Source organism: Temnothorax longispinosus, chromosome 10, assembly GCF_030848805.1.
Source record: "Temnothorax longispinosus isolate EJ_2023e chromosome 10, Tlon_JGU_v1, whole genome shotgun sequence".
Classification (NCBI taxonomy): Eukaryota; Metazoa; Arthropoda; class Insecta; order Hymenoptera; family Formicidae; genus Temnothorax; species Temnothorax longispinosus.
In genome coordinates this window covers 18,907,926-18,925,527 of record NC_092367.1, presented here as the reverse complement: position 1 = coordinate 18,925,527, position 17,602 = coordinate 18,907,926, and the positions used below count along the sequence as shown (strand labels likewise).

The window sequence follows — 17,602 nt, the reverse complement described above, 5'->3', positions numbered from 1 at the left end:
TGATCATGTTCGCACGTAAAGTAAATAAAATCTGTTCCAAGAAATGACGTTAATACGTAATATATGACATGATTTTACACTTTGCGAAGATTAAACTACTTAACTAAATTAATTGAATTAAATCGCAATAGAAGCTTCTTTTAAAAAAAAATTGTTGAAGATGGATGTAGCATATTTTACCTAAAAGATGATTATCAGACACAAAAGAGAACATCAAACATTTTTTAGAAAGAACTTGCAATAGAACTTTCCATTTTTCTTCCATTTAACGTATATAATAACAAGACAGCATAAGTTAATTTATTAACGTGGGTGTAAGAATAACAGGTTTGTGGGTGTAGGTCGAATAAGGAAACGCGGGATGTAAAAAACTGTAATTATTATTAATCGTAATAATATGATTATTGACAATGACGCGACTATGTGCACATTAAAACACCTTATCTGTATCTTACAAGATCAGCTCTTTCTTACACTATATACAATAACTAAATATCATATTACTCATTTGTATTATATAATAAAATTATCTATATATATTTATATTTTGTATATATATATATGTTCATATTTATATATTTATATATTTATATATATATATATATGTACTCGTATTTATATATATATAATATTAAATTCATCGTTATTTGTTATTAGAGTAATTATTATTTTATTATATATATACGCATGTAAGAAACGATTAAAAATTAACCAAATATTTTATTCTTTATAATTCTGTACAATATAGGCTCTTAAAACTCTGCTCTTATCACTGAAAAAATGTACAATGCGTTATATATGTAAGGTATGAAGGTATGTCTGGAAAAATCCTCTCGCTCGCGAAACATTTAAACCGATTCGGTGCGCGTGTCGGCTCGTTGATCGATGATTCGCGGTCGATCGATGATCGTGCGCGACACGCGCCGGAGGAACCGCAGAGAAGGATTCGTTTCCGCGATCGATGAGAATTTCAAGGCGACGGCGAGCGCGCAAAGATCGCCGACGCGTTAAACAATACTTCATTTGATTTGATTCTTTTTGCGCTGCATAACAAGAAAATAAAGAGTTATGACAATAATGAATTGGGACGAAACGGTATCGCCAAACTCTCTCTCTCTCTCTCTCTCTCTCTCTCATTCTCTCCCTTTCTCTTTCTATCTCTCTTTCTCTTTCACTCTCACATGTATGCAACTTACTCACCCATTTTCTCTTTCTCTCTCTATCTCACTTTCTCACTCTCTTCTTCCTTTTTCATAGGATCGCAAGATCGCGGCAAAAGACTATTTTTTACCCTTTAGCCCAACGTTCGCATATGCAATGTACATGGAAGATACTCTTAACGTTCGATTACAAGGATTTGCCGGCTCGTTAAAATCGACTAACTTTCTTTTAGTACATCCACGTGATCTTTCCTCGAGTGCGTAATGAAGGAGATCGAGAGAATTGCCGGCGATCGAGATGAAGATTCCGAGAGACGTTCGCGAAGTGAATTCTTTCTCCGAGATGTCAATTTTTCTGTTTTCCTTTTTTTATCTGTACTTTTTTATCTGTACAGCTATATCTATTACGATTTTATCTTCAAACAACCTCCAAAAGTTGTCGATCGATAATAAGCCGCGCTAGAATTTTTTCCTTTTAAAAATGATTAACGATCTTTGTTGGAAGAGGTGTCGAAAGTCTTTCGGCGCGATCATGCACTTATCTTTTTAATTTTTTTTTAATTTTTTTTTATTTTTTGAATACGCTCGCATCCAAGAAAGAGAGCAACTAAAAACCATCTGGAAGATAAGATCCGTACGGTAACACAGCCGTTATATAAGCTTCATACCAATTACAGATTCCTGTATCCTATCTGAGATACACGAGTATGTATGTACAATTTCTTCTTAACCTGCGCGTCGCGTTATACAATTGCGGAGTGAAAAGCGAGTGGAAAACCGTTCTCTAAACAGGATAAACTTTCAGCTCACCTGGAAATTTCGTTATCCGTACTTCCGTCGTGCTTTTCACACTCATGTCAGTTCTTTTACCTCAACGTCTTTATCTCACTTTTGTCCCATCTTCAAACACGAATTTTCCTCGTTATCGTTAAAAATTCGCCGCCTTTCCTAATACGCGCGGCTTTCCACGATTTTCTTCACTCCACAATCGATAATGTGCGGGGACCGGGACGAAGGACCTTCCTACGGACGTCGTAACAATTGCACGTTTAGCAAGGGATCAGCAATCGGTAAAGATCTCCCATCGGCGCGCGTAACTGAACTGAAAAAAAAACGTAAACAATCTCAGTTTCGCTTATTGCGCGTTTTACAAACGCACTCCCTCCGATTGCACGCAATCGACTTTCAGTCGTCGCCAATCTTCCTCGTCACGTCACACGCCCTTAATTGCTTCATCATTTCCAATTCCTTTCCTCGATACTTTTACATACCAGTACCTGGAGATACGATAACAAAAAGACACGACAGAAAAATAAATAAATACAATAACAAAAAGACACGAGCGACTTGAAGATGTCTGAAAAAAGATTTTAGATTTTTTTTTAGAAACACATCTCTCTCCACAATGTCTTTTACATGTATACACTCTTTTCTTCAGGATGCATCTTTGTAAAGTGTAACTCGATATGTTACTGCAGTTCTTCGGATTTTACAGTTGAGTAATAAATTATTTCAAAAGAAAAAAAAAAGAAAGACGTAAGTGTTCATACAACGCGCACAGAAACGATAATTTTTCATGCCCTATAAAAAAATTTGTTATCCTTAAATGTATTTTATATTCCATGCTTAGACATATATTTGTAATTTAACGCAGTATTTTAGAATTAATAGAGCTATTTAATATTGTTGGTATTGAAATGCAGTAGACAAGTAGAAAACGAAGGATTAATCACGGGCAACCCTTGCAGGAATCTTCTTTCCCGAAGAGCGAAGTCGATGATGATGATGATGATGGACGACGACGAAGATGCGTCGTTCCTCGGCCTCGTACGAAACAAATCTAACGGAATATCTTTAACTTATGTTTGTGTGATTCACGCGATTCGTCGAATCATGTACGCACGTGACGCATGTCCGAAAGGAAACAATTTTTCTCTTTCCCTTTTTACACCCGCAATTCGGTCGCAATTCTTTTTCTTTCTTTTTTTTTTTTTTAATATCGTTACAAAACATGGCACGCCGCTTCATCAACCATGAGTATTTTATACGCATAACTCTTGTTATCTACGTGGCGAGATTAAAACTTCTTAATACAAAAAAGGAGAAGAAATACATAATAATAGTAATAATAGCGTGCGGTATATAATAATAATTGGGATGATACTAAACAGAAAGAGAGAAGGAGAGAAAGAGGGAAGAGAGAGACAGAAAGAAAAGGAAAAACAGAAAGAGAGAGAGAGAGAGAGAGAGAGAGAGAGAAGATGAGAGAAAGAGAGAGAAAGAGAACTGAAAAATCGTCTAAAAACCGTTCTTGGGGAGTTTTCGAAAGAAAATACATAGTGAATAAATTAGCGTCTTACATTGATCGTCATAAATAAATACACGCAGCAGGGCTACAACGTGAAAAGGGATAAAATAGGTAATCGTGACGATTAATAATGACGCGTTGGATCCTATAAAAAAACTATGTAACAAATCGCGCGAGAGGCGCATACGTAATATATATAATATATATGTATTTATAATATAATATATATAACGTGTAAAAAAATATAATAAAAAAATATCTTCAAATTTCGCGTCTAACTTTGCGATCGTGTGTGCAGATTGCACAGCGTGAAGCGAAAACAAAATAAAAGAAAGAAAGAAAATAAAAGAGAAAAACGGGCGATTTACGAGAGCAAATACGTAACATTATCTTGCGGAGTTTAATCGTCGAACGCAAGAAAGTGCATGCAAGTTTCAATTGTCAAATCGCGGTCAAAACACGTCCTTTCTTCTCTTTTTCTTCTTTCTCTTTCAAGCACAAACGGATATGCCTGTGTGTCAAAAAAAAATAATAATAATGAAAAGATTTGTTCTGAAAATAAAAAAAAATACGATGCGTATCCCTTTTCTCATTTGATGCTTCACGTCCAGCTGGTATACGCTTTCCTTGCCACATCATAGTCGATATCGATCGTATATCGCTCGAAATATTATATACTATATAGTATTGTGGTGGTTTATTAAAATTCGTTATAACTATCATTTAAAAATCACGACCTAAGCGGTGATTTGAGAAATATGCTTCTTGTACAAGGTAATTTTACGTCGCTGCCGCGATACCTCATTAAGGTGTCGATCGTTGCGCTCGAACATGAGTAGTTTCATTCTCGTTCTTCGTGCGTTAAATACGTTGCACCAATTCATACGTCCACACCTGATCATCATATTGCTTTGAGGTCACATCGACGAGCGTAAGAAAAATCTTTGAGCGTAGCGCGTCGACAAACATTAAGGAGGAAATTCAGCCTGGGCCGTTTCTACAGACTGTTTCTATAGGCTTAAGTAATAAATATTTAGATAGTTGTGCAGTTAATGGAAATGACAGCGACAAGTTATGGTTGATCGGCAAGCATACTCTCTCCTCGGAATCTCTTTACAAGAGATTCTGTGAATCTTTGAAAGATCTTTAGAAGAGGACTTGTGGATGTGTGTAATGCCCGTAAAAACGAAAGAAACAATTGATCGATGTCACACGGTTACTATACTACATTGCGTATTGTTCTAATTGAAATTGATTGGCCAAACGATCCGTGTTATGAAGGAAAAGTGGGTGCGCGCAAAGGTCTGCAGATAAAGAGACGATGTTACACAATGATCGCGCAACGAGGGAGACACCTTAGTGTGGACCGTCGATACACCCGACGAAATGCACGTGTTCTTTTAGTATTTGCAGTAAATTTTGGGCACTTTGTGAAATTTCACTTCACCCTCAGATCATTTACAATAATCAATAATTTATATTACACTCTTACAACGTTTCTACCGAGTCTCTGTCTCAGTAATGAACAATATACACCTTCTATTTTGTTATGTACGTGTACGTGAGTGTATGCGAAACGTATTCTGTGTGTATTCAGCGAATATATCTTACGTAGACGCGGGCACGGCAAGTGGTGCGATGCCGATGGCACGTGTACGTAACACACACGCGCACGCAGAAAAATCGTCTAAGAAAGGATCACTACAATTACCGTATTATACAATTATCATTAATTATCACCTAACTTGGCATCCTTGCGGGAGCGGTGCGGGCGGACACCCCGGCGAGTTGTGATTCGCGGACTGAGGCAGCAATGGAATATCCTCTTTGGAAGATTGCTTCTCCATGCACGGCGATTGCTGCTCCTCTTGCTCGGTTCTCGTCCCGGCGACGGGGACGGCGACGTCGGTGGCCGACAAACGTTCCGCCGCCACCGTCGTCGCCTTCTCCAGCTCGGCGCCGCCGATCGGCAACGGCGCCGCCGAGTTCACCAACGTTACCGTCGTCGTCGCACTAGTACTGCTACCACTACCACCTTCGTCGTCCACACTCGCCCTACTCGCTACCACCGGATCCTTCAGTTCGTAGCCCTCCTGACAGCGGGTCAGTTTTAATCGAATCGGCGTCACCTTCGCCGAACGGATGTTCCTGAGGGCGGTGGTGCCTGTGTTCGGGTCGGTCGGCTGCTTCTCGTCGACGCCGCCCTCCATCGAGTAGACCCCGGCCTCCTCCTTGACGGGCTCGGGCGGCGGCGGTCCCACTCGGCTGTCCTTGGTGTCCGACGACGCCTGCTGCTGATTGTCGTCCTCGTCGCCGGTGGCCGGCGCGTTGCTCGCCGCGTCGTTGTTGGTCGCCGAGGAGTTGGCGCCCGCCGGTTTGCCCAGCCGTATGATGAGCTTGGGCGTCGCGGCGCCGCCCTCCAGGATCTGCACCCGCGCCTCCTTCTTACTGGACTGTCGCTTCTTCCGCTTGCCGTTCTTGTCGCGCTTGTTCTTCGTCTTCTCGTCGTTGTCGAAGCCCGCCATGATCATCTTGCGGAACTTCATGCTCTCGCGACGGAGCTCCTCCATGCTCGGCGTGCTCGGAATGCTGCTCAGTCGCTTCTTCGGCGGCCTTATCCTGCTACGATCGTCCTGCGCGTTACCTATCTCTTGTCCACCAATTATACTGTTACCGATCTTAATCTTCAGCTTCGGTGGCCCGGCGCTGTTCGCGACCGTGGTGGCGGTCGGTCTGGTTTGCCTGCCTCTTCTACGATCACTGACCGTACCAACCATAAGACCGCGTTTTCTATCGGAACTGCTCTCCTCTTCGCCAGCTACTACGTCGAGGAAGCCACTGCCGCCTCGCTCCTTTCGCCGTTTCTTCTCCATATTCGCATCAACGACCGCCTTGTAGTCTTCACGAGTTGGTATACTTGTCATCGAAGCTACGGCTTTAGGGATGGTGATGACCGTACGATTTGGATTGATGGGTGGAATGATGATAGGCGCGGAGGTAACGCTACCGCCCGCAGGATCATCCATGTTCATGTCCTGCGAGCAGTATTGGCGCAACAGCTCCTTCTTTCGCATGCGACGTAGATTCGACGTGCCTGAAGCAACAGACGCGCTGGTCGCGGCCGGAGGGATTATCACCGGCGTTTGCTGAACCAGCGGTGGTACCGATGGCGTATAGTTCGCGTCAAGAAATGGGCCTTTGATCTTTACCTTCAGTTGATTCCTCGAATCGGTTAGGGAAACCTTGTTGGCGTCGAAGCTAGACGCGGACGACGGGTCTATCGTCGACTGGTCGCCGAAGCCTGGTTTCGAGCACGGCTCCTCGAACCCGCTGCTCGCGAGCTGTTGCTGTTTACCGGCGGTCTTCTTCAACACGCAGCAGTCCCCGTGCAGCAAATCATCGAGTTCCGGCAGGTTCGAGTCCGCACCTACGCTCGCGGCGAAGCTGCCTAACAAATGATTGCCATACGGCTGACCGTGGACTAACGAGCTCGCCTGGTCCACGGTCGAATTGTACGTACGCATATCCACCGGACCTGGTAACAGCGGCATGCAGTCGGCAAACTGGTGACTGGTGCTCGACTCGGATTTCGCTATAGCGGTCTGATGATCGTGGTGCGCCGCCGGTGACGCGAGCTTCTTATCGTCGGCATACTTCTTCACGGTGTGCAGCGTGGGACTAGACAGATGGGACTGGATGCCACCGTCGTTCGCCATGCCGCCGAGAGGCTCGCTCGCACGATTCTTCTCGTTCACGTCGGTGGACTTCTTGCGCTCGCGCATCGTCCTCAGGTCCGCGATGTTAGTCTCGTTCGCCGAGTCGTCGTCCGAGTCGAAGTCGTACACGGTGCCGACAAGCTTGTTCTGAATCGAGTCGTCGTTGTGCAGCGCGTTTGACATCGGCACCATCGTAATCGACGGGTTCTGGTTGGTTCTACCGCGTCCCCGTCCCCGGCCGCGACCGCGACCCCGGTAACTCGGCTGAGATCCCTTGGAACTCCTGCTGCGACCGCGAGAGCTCGGCGCGGATTTCGTGGTTTCCTGGCGCGGCGATTTACCGGGCGATTTACCCTGCAAGGACGTCACCCTGGCGGACGTTCTCGTCGGTTTCGACGGCGACTTCTTACCGGACGGCGCGATCTTGTTGTCTGCGCTAAGTACTTCCGCTATGTTCTCCACAACAGCCTCGTTGTTGACCTGCGTCTCCGCGATAGTATTGAGGAAAGATGCCGGTACAGCAGGCGAGTTAACCGGTTGCGACAGCAAAGACGGCGGGTGCCCTGACGATGGCGGCGCTTCCGAAGATGGCTGTGTCGGTGGTACCTGCTGCTGTTGCTGCTGCGGTGGTTGTTGCTGCTGCGACACCGATGGTGGTGGCGGCGCCGGAGGCGGCGGCGTAGTTACCTTCGTCGGCGATACCATGGCCGCGGTGAGAGCCATGTTATGCGACGATGAGGTAAACGCGGCGGTGCACGGCGACGCCCCGATGTTGAGCGACTCCTCGAGCGGCTTCGGTACATGCGGCAGCATAGACTGCGACGTCGGGAAAGGGGCGCCGAAGGGCGGCGGGAACGGTGACGGATAGGGCAACGGGGCAGCACAGGATTGCGGTGGAAACAGCGAGACAGCTCCGGCGCCGTAAGAGCTCGTCTCCGAGTATGAATGGTAAGGCGCCACGTCCATCGGCGGATAGGATATCGGAGGTACGTTCTTGTAAGGGGGAATAGCCGCGTGCTCCTCCGCGGAAGACGCGGATGTGATGGACGACGACGTGGACCGGCGCGAGGGTAAAACCTGACTCTCGGCCCACCGCGTGTCCGGTCGACCGTTGAGCTCGTTGTAAGGCGAGCCGCTCTGCGTGTAGTCCTGTCTGATATCCGACGAAACATCCTCCTTGTCCAGCACGCGGTCCATCTCGCTGCCCTGATCGTCCTCCGAGTTGGGCAGGCTGATTAGATGACGATTTACCATCTCCATAGGCGTGATCTCGTCGACAATCTGTGCCGGTATTCCCGTACCGGCCGCTGCCATCTGCTGATCCATCATCGCGAGTGACTGCACACGCGACTGCTCCTGTGCCACGGCGTGCTGCGCCTCGAGATGCTGCTGCACCCGCTCCATCGGATGCGTCTGTTGCAGCTGCAGATACTGGTCCTGCATGTTGAGCTGGAGGTGCGCGACTAGAGCTGCGTCTGGATTCGCCGTAGGATCTGGAATCACGGCGCCGATATCATTCGAGAATTGATGAGCGGCGGCCGCGGCGACGTAACGGTGGTTCTGGTTGTCGATCAGCGTGTTCAGATGTTGCACGTCGCTCGGATTGAAATTGTCCATGCTCGGCGGTACCCATCTCTCGTCCGCCTCGGCTCTATCGAGCTTCGCGCGCTCCACCACCGTCACTTTCGCCGTCTCGCGCTCTTCGTTTCCGTACATGTAATGCTCGTTGTTGCTATTGCTCGAGTAACAAGGCTTCCTCTTGTCCTCCATGCTATGATTTTTGCATGTGAGATCCTCGGACATCTGTGGGGGTTCCGAACCGCTGTTGATCTTAATCTCGACCGATTGCACGACTGATTGCTGCTGATGTCCCACTGGTTGCTGTTCCTGCATGTCGACCTTCTCCTGAAGCAGTGGCTGCTCTTCCGTTGGTTTCTCAACTGGATGAAGAGACGGCTCCTCTTTTTTCGGAAGCTCCTCTTCCGCCGGAGTAGATTCTAACTCGAACTGACTAGAATTCGACTTCTTCGATAATTCCATACGCAGCTTCTCTACCAGATGTAGCGTCTCTCGCGCACTGTCCTCCTTCGAGTCCTCCTTGAACCAAAGATCGTTGTTGAAAGAGAACGAAAGCGGCGCCGCTCCTCGCTCTTCGTCGCGCGGTAAGTTGAAGCCGTCATCGTTCACCATATCGTCGGTCAGATCGAAGTCGAACAGCTCCGACACGCTGGGATCCTTGCTGCCGTGTTGTGGCGAGAAGATAGAACGATTTACAGACTTTCTTCTCTTCTGCTGACACTCTTTCTCGGCTGTCACGTTTTCTATTAAAGCGGTAGAGACTTTATCGGGCATCGACCTCAAACAAATATTATCGTTTGACTCTTTAGCGACGCTGTCCTCGACCGTGATCATCTCGACAGCAGCCTGCGTCTCGCTCTCGAGTTTCCGGTCTGCCTTCTTCTTTCTGTCCGTAGGTTTCTCCAATGTATTCTCGACATTCTTCTTTACGTCTTCTTTTTCCAATTTCATGATATCTAGCACCGCGACTTCCTCGCTCATGTGGTTCTTAATGTCCTCGCTCTTGACAGTCTCCTTTGCGACGGATGCCACAATTTTCGCGTCTTTATTCTCCTCATTACATCTCTCCTGCTGAATGGCAATCCTGCTCCTCGACAGTTTGTCAAGGTGCTCGCGTTTTTCAAGAAGCTTGTCCAGTCCCCTCGATGACTTCTTTGGACTGTCTCGTTCCGCCCGTCGCTGTTTCATCTCCTCCTCCAGCGTATTGATTGCATTCTTATTACTTGTTTTCTTAATCTTCTTGTCATCCACTTTAGGAGTATTCTCAGTCGCTTTCGGAGGTTCCACGAGATCCGGGACATGTTTAATACTAGTAGTATCATGTTTGTTATCTTTCTCGATTTCCTTGGTTATCTTCTCCATTAATTTCTTTTCCACTTTCTTGATCGGGGACGTTTCCTTGTTACCCTTGTCCTCCTTTGCGGTAATCTCACTTGATTTTCGTTTGCGCGCCTCCGACTTCGCTCTGGACGTTGCTCCGCCGCTGTCCTCTTTGCTTCTGAGAGTAGACTGTTGCTGTTGTGTCTGTTTAATAGACTGGTTTGATTTTTTGGTAGACTTGACCCCAGAAACACTTCGTAGCCCATCATTATTTCGAGAGCCACCGAGCACACTTTGGTCAGCTGGCTGTTGTGATTGCAAGGATGCTGATCTTTTGGATGAGTCTCTTTGATCAGCTTTCTTACCGGACTGCTGGTGCTGGTGCTGCTGCTGCTGTTGTTGTTGTTGAGCCTGTTGCTGCTCCTTAGGTACTGCGGTTCTACCTGATTCTTCTCTCTCAGTAAGCGGCGGCTGAAACTCGGGTCCATGCCGCCCGTCGGAAGTTTTAAGCTTCTTATCGGGCAGCTTCTTGAGTTTCCGCCCCGCGACAGTTCTCTTCTCAGACTCGACCGTTTCGTCTGCGACTTTATTCATCGTCTGCCGTTTATTCGCAGTTTTGTTCTTCACGTGATTACCGTTATCACTTTCGGAGGACGTGGTATTGGTAGTGGTTGAAGAGGAAGCCGGCTCCTTAGCGGTGCTCGACATCTTTTGCATTGGACTCTTAGCTACATCGGAATCACTACTGCTCTCCGAAGAGCTGCTACCGCTGCTGCTATCACTGCTGCTGCTCTCGCTATTGCTGCTCTCAGGCACCTGTTTCTTTCCCCGTCTCTCCTTCAACAGTGACTCCTCCTTTCTCGTCGGCAGCTCCTCCTTTTTGGGCGATTCCTCCTTTTTGATCTCTTTCCTCTTGCCGCCGTCCGGCAATTCCTTCTTTGGTTTCCCGTCTGCGGTTTCGAGATCCGCTGGAGCGGGTTTCGTGCCCATACCGCTCTTGATGTGCTCTGCGGCTTTCTTTGCAGCCTGTCGTTGCGGCACGTAACCGAAGGTCTCCGTGCCGTCACCGAACTCCTTGTCGAAATCATAAACGTCATTGTTCTTGGCGTCCTTTGGCGCCTTGTTGTCACGCTGTTTCTTGCCAGACGGCTTCTCCTTAGTCGGTTTCAAAGGCTCCCCGGGCGACTTCACGAACTCTACGGGCTCGCTCGCGGTATTCTCTTTCTTACCCTGTGTTCGCTGCATGATCTCCGATGCCTTCTTCGCCGCTTGTCGCTGCGGAACTATCAGAGCGGATGGTATGTATTCCTTCTTCTTGGAGTTCTTCACGTTCTCCTTGTTCTTCGTGGAGTCATCCTGATAGTCTGATCTCGTGGCATCCTTACATGTAAAGTTCTTCTGCGAATTCTTTGATATATCCGCTGCTGAGAATTCTTTCACCGCAGCTTTTGTGATAAGTACGGCCGAGTGGGAATGATGCTCCTGCGAATCCGAATCAGTATCCGAATATATGGCAGAAGCTGCTGATGGACCGAGACGAGAGCCGGCGTTGGTGCTCAATGGCAACTCAATGGTGCTCAATTCGTCGCTCTCGCTGTCGGAACTACCAAGTTCCATGTGCTGCAAGGAACGCGACCTATTCACCATGTCTAACTTATCACTCTCACTGCTATCGCGCAATTTGCAGGCTCGTGGCCTGTCCGGCGCATTCTTCTTTGTTTTTCGTCTGGCGGGAGTTTTGTTCTTTGACATTGTATTCCCTTCGTCTTCTGAGGTCGATTCGATCTCGACTTTCAGAGTCTTAGACTTGTTCGTGCATTTGCCAGTAGTTTTTCTTTCCGTCTTCACCGCGTCCGTCTCACTACTACTCATTGACGACAAATCACTTCCGTACAAGCTCTTCCCTCTGACCGAACCATTGAAGTAGGGTTTCTTATTGGACGCACCGTTGAAGTCCGGTTGTACTTTCTTCTCATCGTTAGATGCTGGCGTGGGCGACTCGACTTTGATCCGGGCGAGTATTGTGTTGAAGTCATGTGTGTGATCCTCGGCATCGGTATGGGAATAGAGACGATCGTATATCGAAGGCCCGTGATTGGCCTCGACAATAGCGGCAGCCGTCGTTGGAGATAGTGGCGGTCCGGCCATCACCATTGCCTGCTTGTGAAAGGTTTGTTCGCGTAGTCTCAGGAAAGTACGACAGAGTTTCTCGCGACGACCGACCATGTAGCACAAATTTCGTACGCGTTCCAGATCTTGTCGCAGTTGCACAAACGTACGCATTTTTTCTACGTCGGCCGCTTGACCCTGAGCGCGTGCTCCTGCGCTCGACAGTTCACCACAACGAGGAGCTAACAATGGTTTATTATGACCGGCCTAAAAAATAATATACACGCGAATTACAAACCAAATCCAACATGATACTCTTGTAACTACGGATTTATATCGACGACTTACTCGTCTCTTTAATTTCCAATAGTTATATATGTATATGATGCTGTCAGGATCTATATCCAATTGTTGGGAAGTAATATCCTTTATACTAACATGCTTATCAAATTCCGCTTCAATTTCTTGCAGCCTAATATGGAAACAACACATATATTACTTTCTATAATATAATTTTAGAAGAGATTAAAGGACCGTCTACAATAGCCGTAAGAGGCTGCAGTAAAACGTAAGCAGTAAACTATTGACCACAGTCAATTATTCTTGAATTGTAAAAATCCCATTAACCAGTAGCTTACTGCTTACGTCTTACTGCATACTCTTACGGCTATTGTAGACGGTCCTCAATTCTTTATAAAATACATAAAACACAAGTATTAATATATAGTTCATTAATATATATATATAGATATTAAGATACATAGATATATAGATATTTATTAAAAAAAGTATCTTTTCTTATGGTTTATATAAAATTTTATTATTGCATTATTTTTAAAAATAATTTTAAAAATTTAATATTTAATAAAATTTAGCTAATGTATCTATAAGTCTGTAGGTTTCAATATAATTTCAAGAAGTATATTAAAAAATTATGTCACATACTTTGCTGCGCGTGCTTGATTTTTTTCTTCAGAAGTCATGTCTTTCCGTTTTCGTCGTCTGGATTCACCATCCTCAGAATCTGACCCACCCTTCCCACCACTTCCTACGCTACCGCCAACGCCAACTTTGTCTTTTGTATTTGTTCTACTATGCTTCTGACAATACGACTAGAAACACGAAATTATCAGATTGATTTGTTGTAGTCGCGTAATAGTAATGAATTTCAATGCATTAATTCGATCGCGTATGATAGCTTACCCTTAATTTCACACCGTCATCTGCCATTTCGTCCTCGATAATAGCCTTCATTTCTAACCCATATTTAAAAGCACATGTGACATGATACGCTGTCTTACACGTCTTTATACTGCACTGGATGCAAGCACCCACACGTTCACGGCATAAAACGCAAATTAAGGCCCATCGACTTTGCTGCAATTCGTTATTACACTCAATCAATTTGTATCCAAAATCACGGTAAAAAGATCTCAAGTAAATTTAAAATATTTAAATTGTATATAATATTAGAATATACAATATTTCAAAAATTGATCTGAATTTGAATGATAATGAAAATAATATAGCTAGATCTCAATAATTATAAGATTGTTATTTACCGGAATACTGGATATTTTTGTAATTGGTTCCATTCTCTCTACACAACCAATGCTAACTTCGGGAATCCAAAGTGCACACGAGACATGAGCCCATTTTTGACCGCTCCGTGTGCACTTCATTGCACCTCCCTTATTAGGGCATAATACACAGTCGGGTCTTTGACTTAACGAACAAGTCCTACACAACCAGGAACCATCGGGTATCGAAGTAATGCCGTAACAAGCTTGATGTACACATATGTTGCAACAATCACAAAATACCATCTCGTTACCCTCCTCGGAATCCGGCTATTATAAAAATTGTTCACATGTATTATGAAAAATCCAACACAAATTAAAATGTATATCGTACGCGTGTGTGAGAAACGTACAATAGATTATTTTACATATATTCCAAATTCCGAATATATAAAAATAAATAAATCACTCACCGATCTGCAAACATCACAAATAACATTTTCGTCATACTCAATCCCAAGCCCCTCCTCATTCTTCACGATTGTTTGAATCCTTTCCCAACATCGCACTTCCAATTCTTCTATGACACGTTCCAACTGCGATTCCGTAACCGGTGGTTGTCCAGCCTGGATAATTTTAACATAAAATGTCAATTAATGCATGAATACTATACAAGATATAAAAAAAGAACTAATAAGAACCATAAATTGTCGAACAACTTCTGTCGGTTGCATAAATATCTGTCATTAATTTTCCAATAATAATCGTAAAAATGTTTTCAAATTATGTCATTAGAAACAATTTCAAAAATATTAAATATTTTGATTGGCTTTGAATCCCTCCTTTACGACAAATATCAGTGTTGTTTCATTTAGGAATCAGGAATTATCTAAAATTTCAATATTTTCCTTTCAATAGAAAGAAGATGCACTAAAATATCTTACTTTGTCTTATTTTTTACAATATAATTTTATATAACATTTATACCTTATATATCTTTTAAATGTACTTTCTTTAAGATATTTTACACAGATTCTTTATACACAAAACTAAAAGATTAATTTAAAAGAAATGTCGTTTGATTTATCATAGCCATAAATAAATTAGTTGTACCTGTGCTCGTTCACCATTGAATACTTCCAACCAGGCAATGTCAGTATCATCGAGGTCGTAAGCACAGGCTTTCTCCGCTCTTGCTGGAGTAGTACTTAAATGATGATCCTCCGAGTTAAAATAATCATCACGAGATATTCTTACTAACTTTTTAGGCCTGAAAAACACAGAACGATTGTGTTATTACACCACAAGTTCTAGTGATTTCTGACAACCAAAGTATCTCACATAACACAGAACGACACACATTATGCACTCACAATTTGAATTCAGCTTGTAACTTCAAAGGAGACGCCTGTGTAACAGTGACCGTCGGTTCGGGAAGAGAATCCGGATTAACGGGTACTTGAACACCTCTTTCCCACTCCTGTTTCCACTGATCAGTTATAACCCAATACTCGTTTGGACTCAATGGTTCACTGTCTGGCAATTTCATCGCGCTGATCAGGTCTTTACGAAATAACTCCGCTGGTGCTTCCGCGGACGATCGATTGTATATACTGGGAATCTTGATATCACTGACAGATCGGGCGGTCCAGGGTGCCCCCCCTTGGCTCGACGACGCCATCGTTTCCTCTTCTTCTGAGGGCCCCATGGTCGCTGCCAGTGCCGATGAACCAGTGGCAGCTGGGCCCAATCTACATTTGCGCCTTTTAACAGCGCCCGGACAAGACGCCAGATCATTGTCGTTTCTATGCCTCTTGCCTCGTTGTGCCATTCTACTATGCCAAATAAGCTAGTGATACGTGGCACATGCAGGTGAACCGTGTACACCCTGAAATATAACAATTGCACACACTTTTTGAGCATTTCTCTTTTCTCTCTGATGTATATTTCGAAAAATATTGTGTAAAAATAAACTTACTACATAGTTATCCATATATATTTATTATCTGGAAAGCAGATTATCTTCAGAACTGAAACATAAAAACAGTGTCGCTTGATTTCAAAATATTTTACAACTTAGTAAAAATTATGTGACAATATAGACAGATATTTTTGCTAGTAAGTTACATATGACGCAAGTAGATGTGTGGTTTAGTAGAAGACAAACGTTTGAAAGGTAATTTTAGAAAAATAACACTAGGTCGCAAACCGGTTTGTTCCATTAATATCTAAAACTTGACATAACGATTCACAATTTTATCTGTTGGTCATTAACCTTGTTTGGAGTTTTACGTTGTCATTTAAATTCTTGATCAATATCTTAGAAATCTTATTCCTTATTTAATCTTAATATTCTGTGTAAAATATTCTACATCTAGAGTAATTCGTATACATATTTTAACTAGAAAGAAAGAAAACATATGCTTTGTGACATAGATATTTGACATATAGAAGATTTATATCTCTGAAATGGAAGGAAGCAAACGCGAAGCACGAGAGACAAGTGCGAGACTGATAAAAGAAAATATCCAAAATATACAAGGAATAATATATATATATGTATGTTCCTTGTGATATACAGAAGATTCAGATCTCAAATAAAAAAGAAAAAAACAGACAGGGGGCCAAGTGCAAGAATGTTAAAGTAAGAAAACATTCAAAAAATGTGACACATTTACGAAAAGCACTAAGAGGATCAAAAGAGAAAGGGTTATCAATGTGCTCTTCACGCACACGAATAATCTACCGCAAGGAATAAAGAATAGGTACAGTTTCACGAGTCTCGGCTCCAGAGATAAATATACAAATCGCTCGCGTGCACCGAACTTGACGTTTAGATGCTGTCAGTTCGCTGCGCGACTAACATGACGGCGAGAGCGGCGAGAGAGAAAGAGAGAGAGAGAGCAACGATTCGCGCGATACACGTAAAGGGTTAAGGACGAGAACGAACACAGTCCCGACGGTGACGGAGGTGCGCGTCGCGCGAGGAGGGATTTGGAATCGCCCCTCCAGCCGGAGCGCGGGGGGGCAAACGTCAGGTCGGGCATATCCTCGACAGCTCGCTCGGCGGAGCGGCATTTTTCCAATGCGCGCGACACCACTAACGTGGCGCGTCGTCGCCGTCGGCTGTAAACACGCGAGCGAGAGGAGGGGAGTGGGGGGGAACCCACCGACGACTCGCGGTGACGGATCCTCGCGTCTCGACGCGCGGGGGCCAGGAAAAGAGGTTATAAAAAACGCAGCACCGCGACTGGATGCGCGTGTCGCCGCGGTCCCGGCGGCCGCGGGGCGCGACGGCCCGTGGGGTTTTCTCGCGTGGCGCACCGCGACGCGGGGCGCGAACGGCGACGAGCGCGGGGTGACGGTCCGCTGGGGGTCCGCGCGCGCGGAAGCGCCGACGGTCATCGCCGCGCGATCGCTGCGATCCGCCGTCCCGTCGGGACCACGATCATGTAAACATTGGACGCGCAGGATAGAGAGAGAGAGAGAACGCGGGGCGCTCTCCGCGATCGCGCTCTCGCGTAGCTTCTCTCGGCTCTCGGCGGCGTTTTTAACGGGGCCACACATTCACACTCACTGCACGTGTCGACGGTCGAGCGGGCCGCGGTCGGCGTTAAATCTCATTGTATACACACGGGGAGATGACGGTCGGCACGGTGATGCAATTGCGTACGGCTTACGAGAATGCTCACGGCTCCATTACGTTGCTGCTGGTGCTGGTGCTCCTGCTGGTGGTGGTGGTGATGGTGGTGGTGGTGGTGCTGCTGCTGCTGGTGCTGCTGCTGCTGCTGCTGCTGCTGGCCGACAACATTGACAATACAGATGGCAGCAGGGTCGCGCGCACTACTCCACCACAAGTCTCCCCCGCGCGCGCACACACACACACACTCG

General features: G+C 45.4%; 1 protein-coding gene across 3 annotated transcripts; it reads right to left on the bottom strand.

Annotated features, from left to right (window-relative positions):
- Window positions 1-362: 362 nt before the first annotated feature.
- Window positions 363-17,511, bottom strand: Rno (uncharacterized). Of its 3 annotated transcripts, none has more exons than XM_071792132.1 (10): window positions 17,392-17,511; window positions 15,690-15,741; window positions 15,085-15,599; window positions 14,825-14,981; window positions 14,185-14,337; window positions 13,754-14,041; window positions 13,395-13,568; window positions 13,137-13,303; window positions 12,540-12,663; window positions 363-12,458 (listed from the first exon to the last, which is right to left on the bottom strand). In XM_071792132.1, exons 3-10 carry the CDS (start codon window positions 15,540-15,542, stop codon window positions 5,205-5,207), a joined length of 8,775 nt encoding a protein of 2,924 aa, XP_071648233.1. In that variant the 5' UTR covers window positions 15,543-15,599; window positions 15,690-15,741; window positions 17,392-17,511; the 3' UTR covers window positions 363-5,204. The 3 variants fall into 3 exon arrangements, with proteins under 3 accessions (XP_071648233.1, XP_071648234.1, XP_071648232.1); XM_071792133.1 differs by having other exon boundaries at window positions 17,404-17,482; XM_071792131.1 differs by having other exon boundaries at window positions 17,289-17,422.
- Window positions 17,512-17,602: the final 91 nt, after the last annotated feature.

Coding starts and splice junctions, on each gene's coding strand:
- Rno (XM_071792132.1), bottom strand. CDS start 15,542: ATGGCACAACGAGGCAAGAGGCATAGAAACGACAATGATCTGGCGTCT. Junction 12,664..13,136: donor AATCAAGCACGCGCAGCAAA/GTATGTGACATA, acceptor TTTCCATATTAG/GCTGCAAGAAATTGAAGCGG. Junction 12,459..12,539: donor ATTGGAAATTAAAGAGACGA/GTAAGTCGTCGA, acceptor ATTATTTTTTAG/GCCGGTCATAATAAACCATT.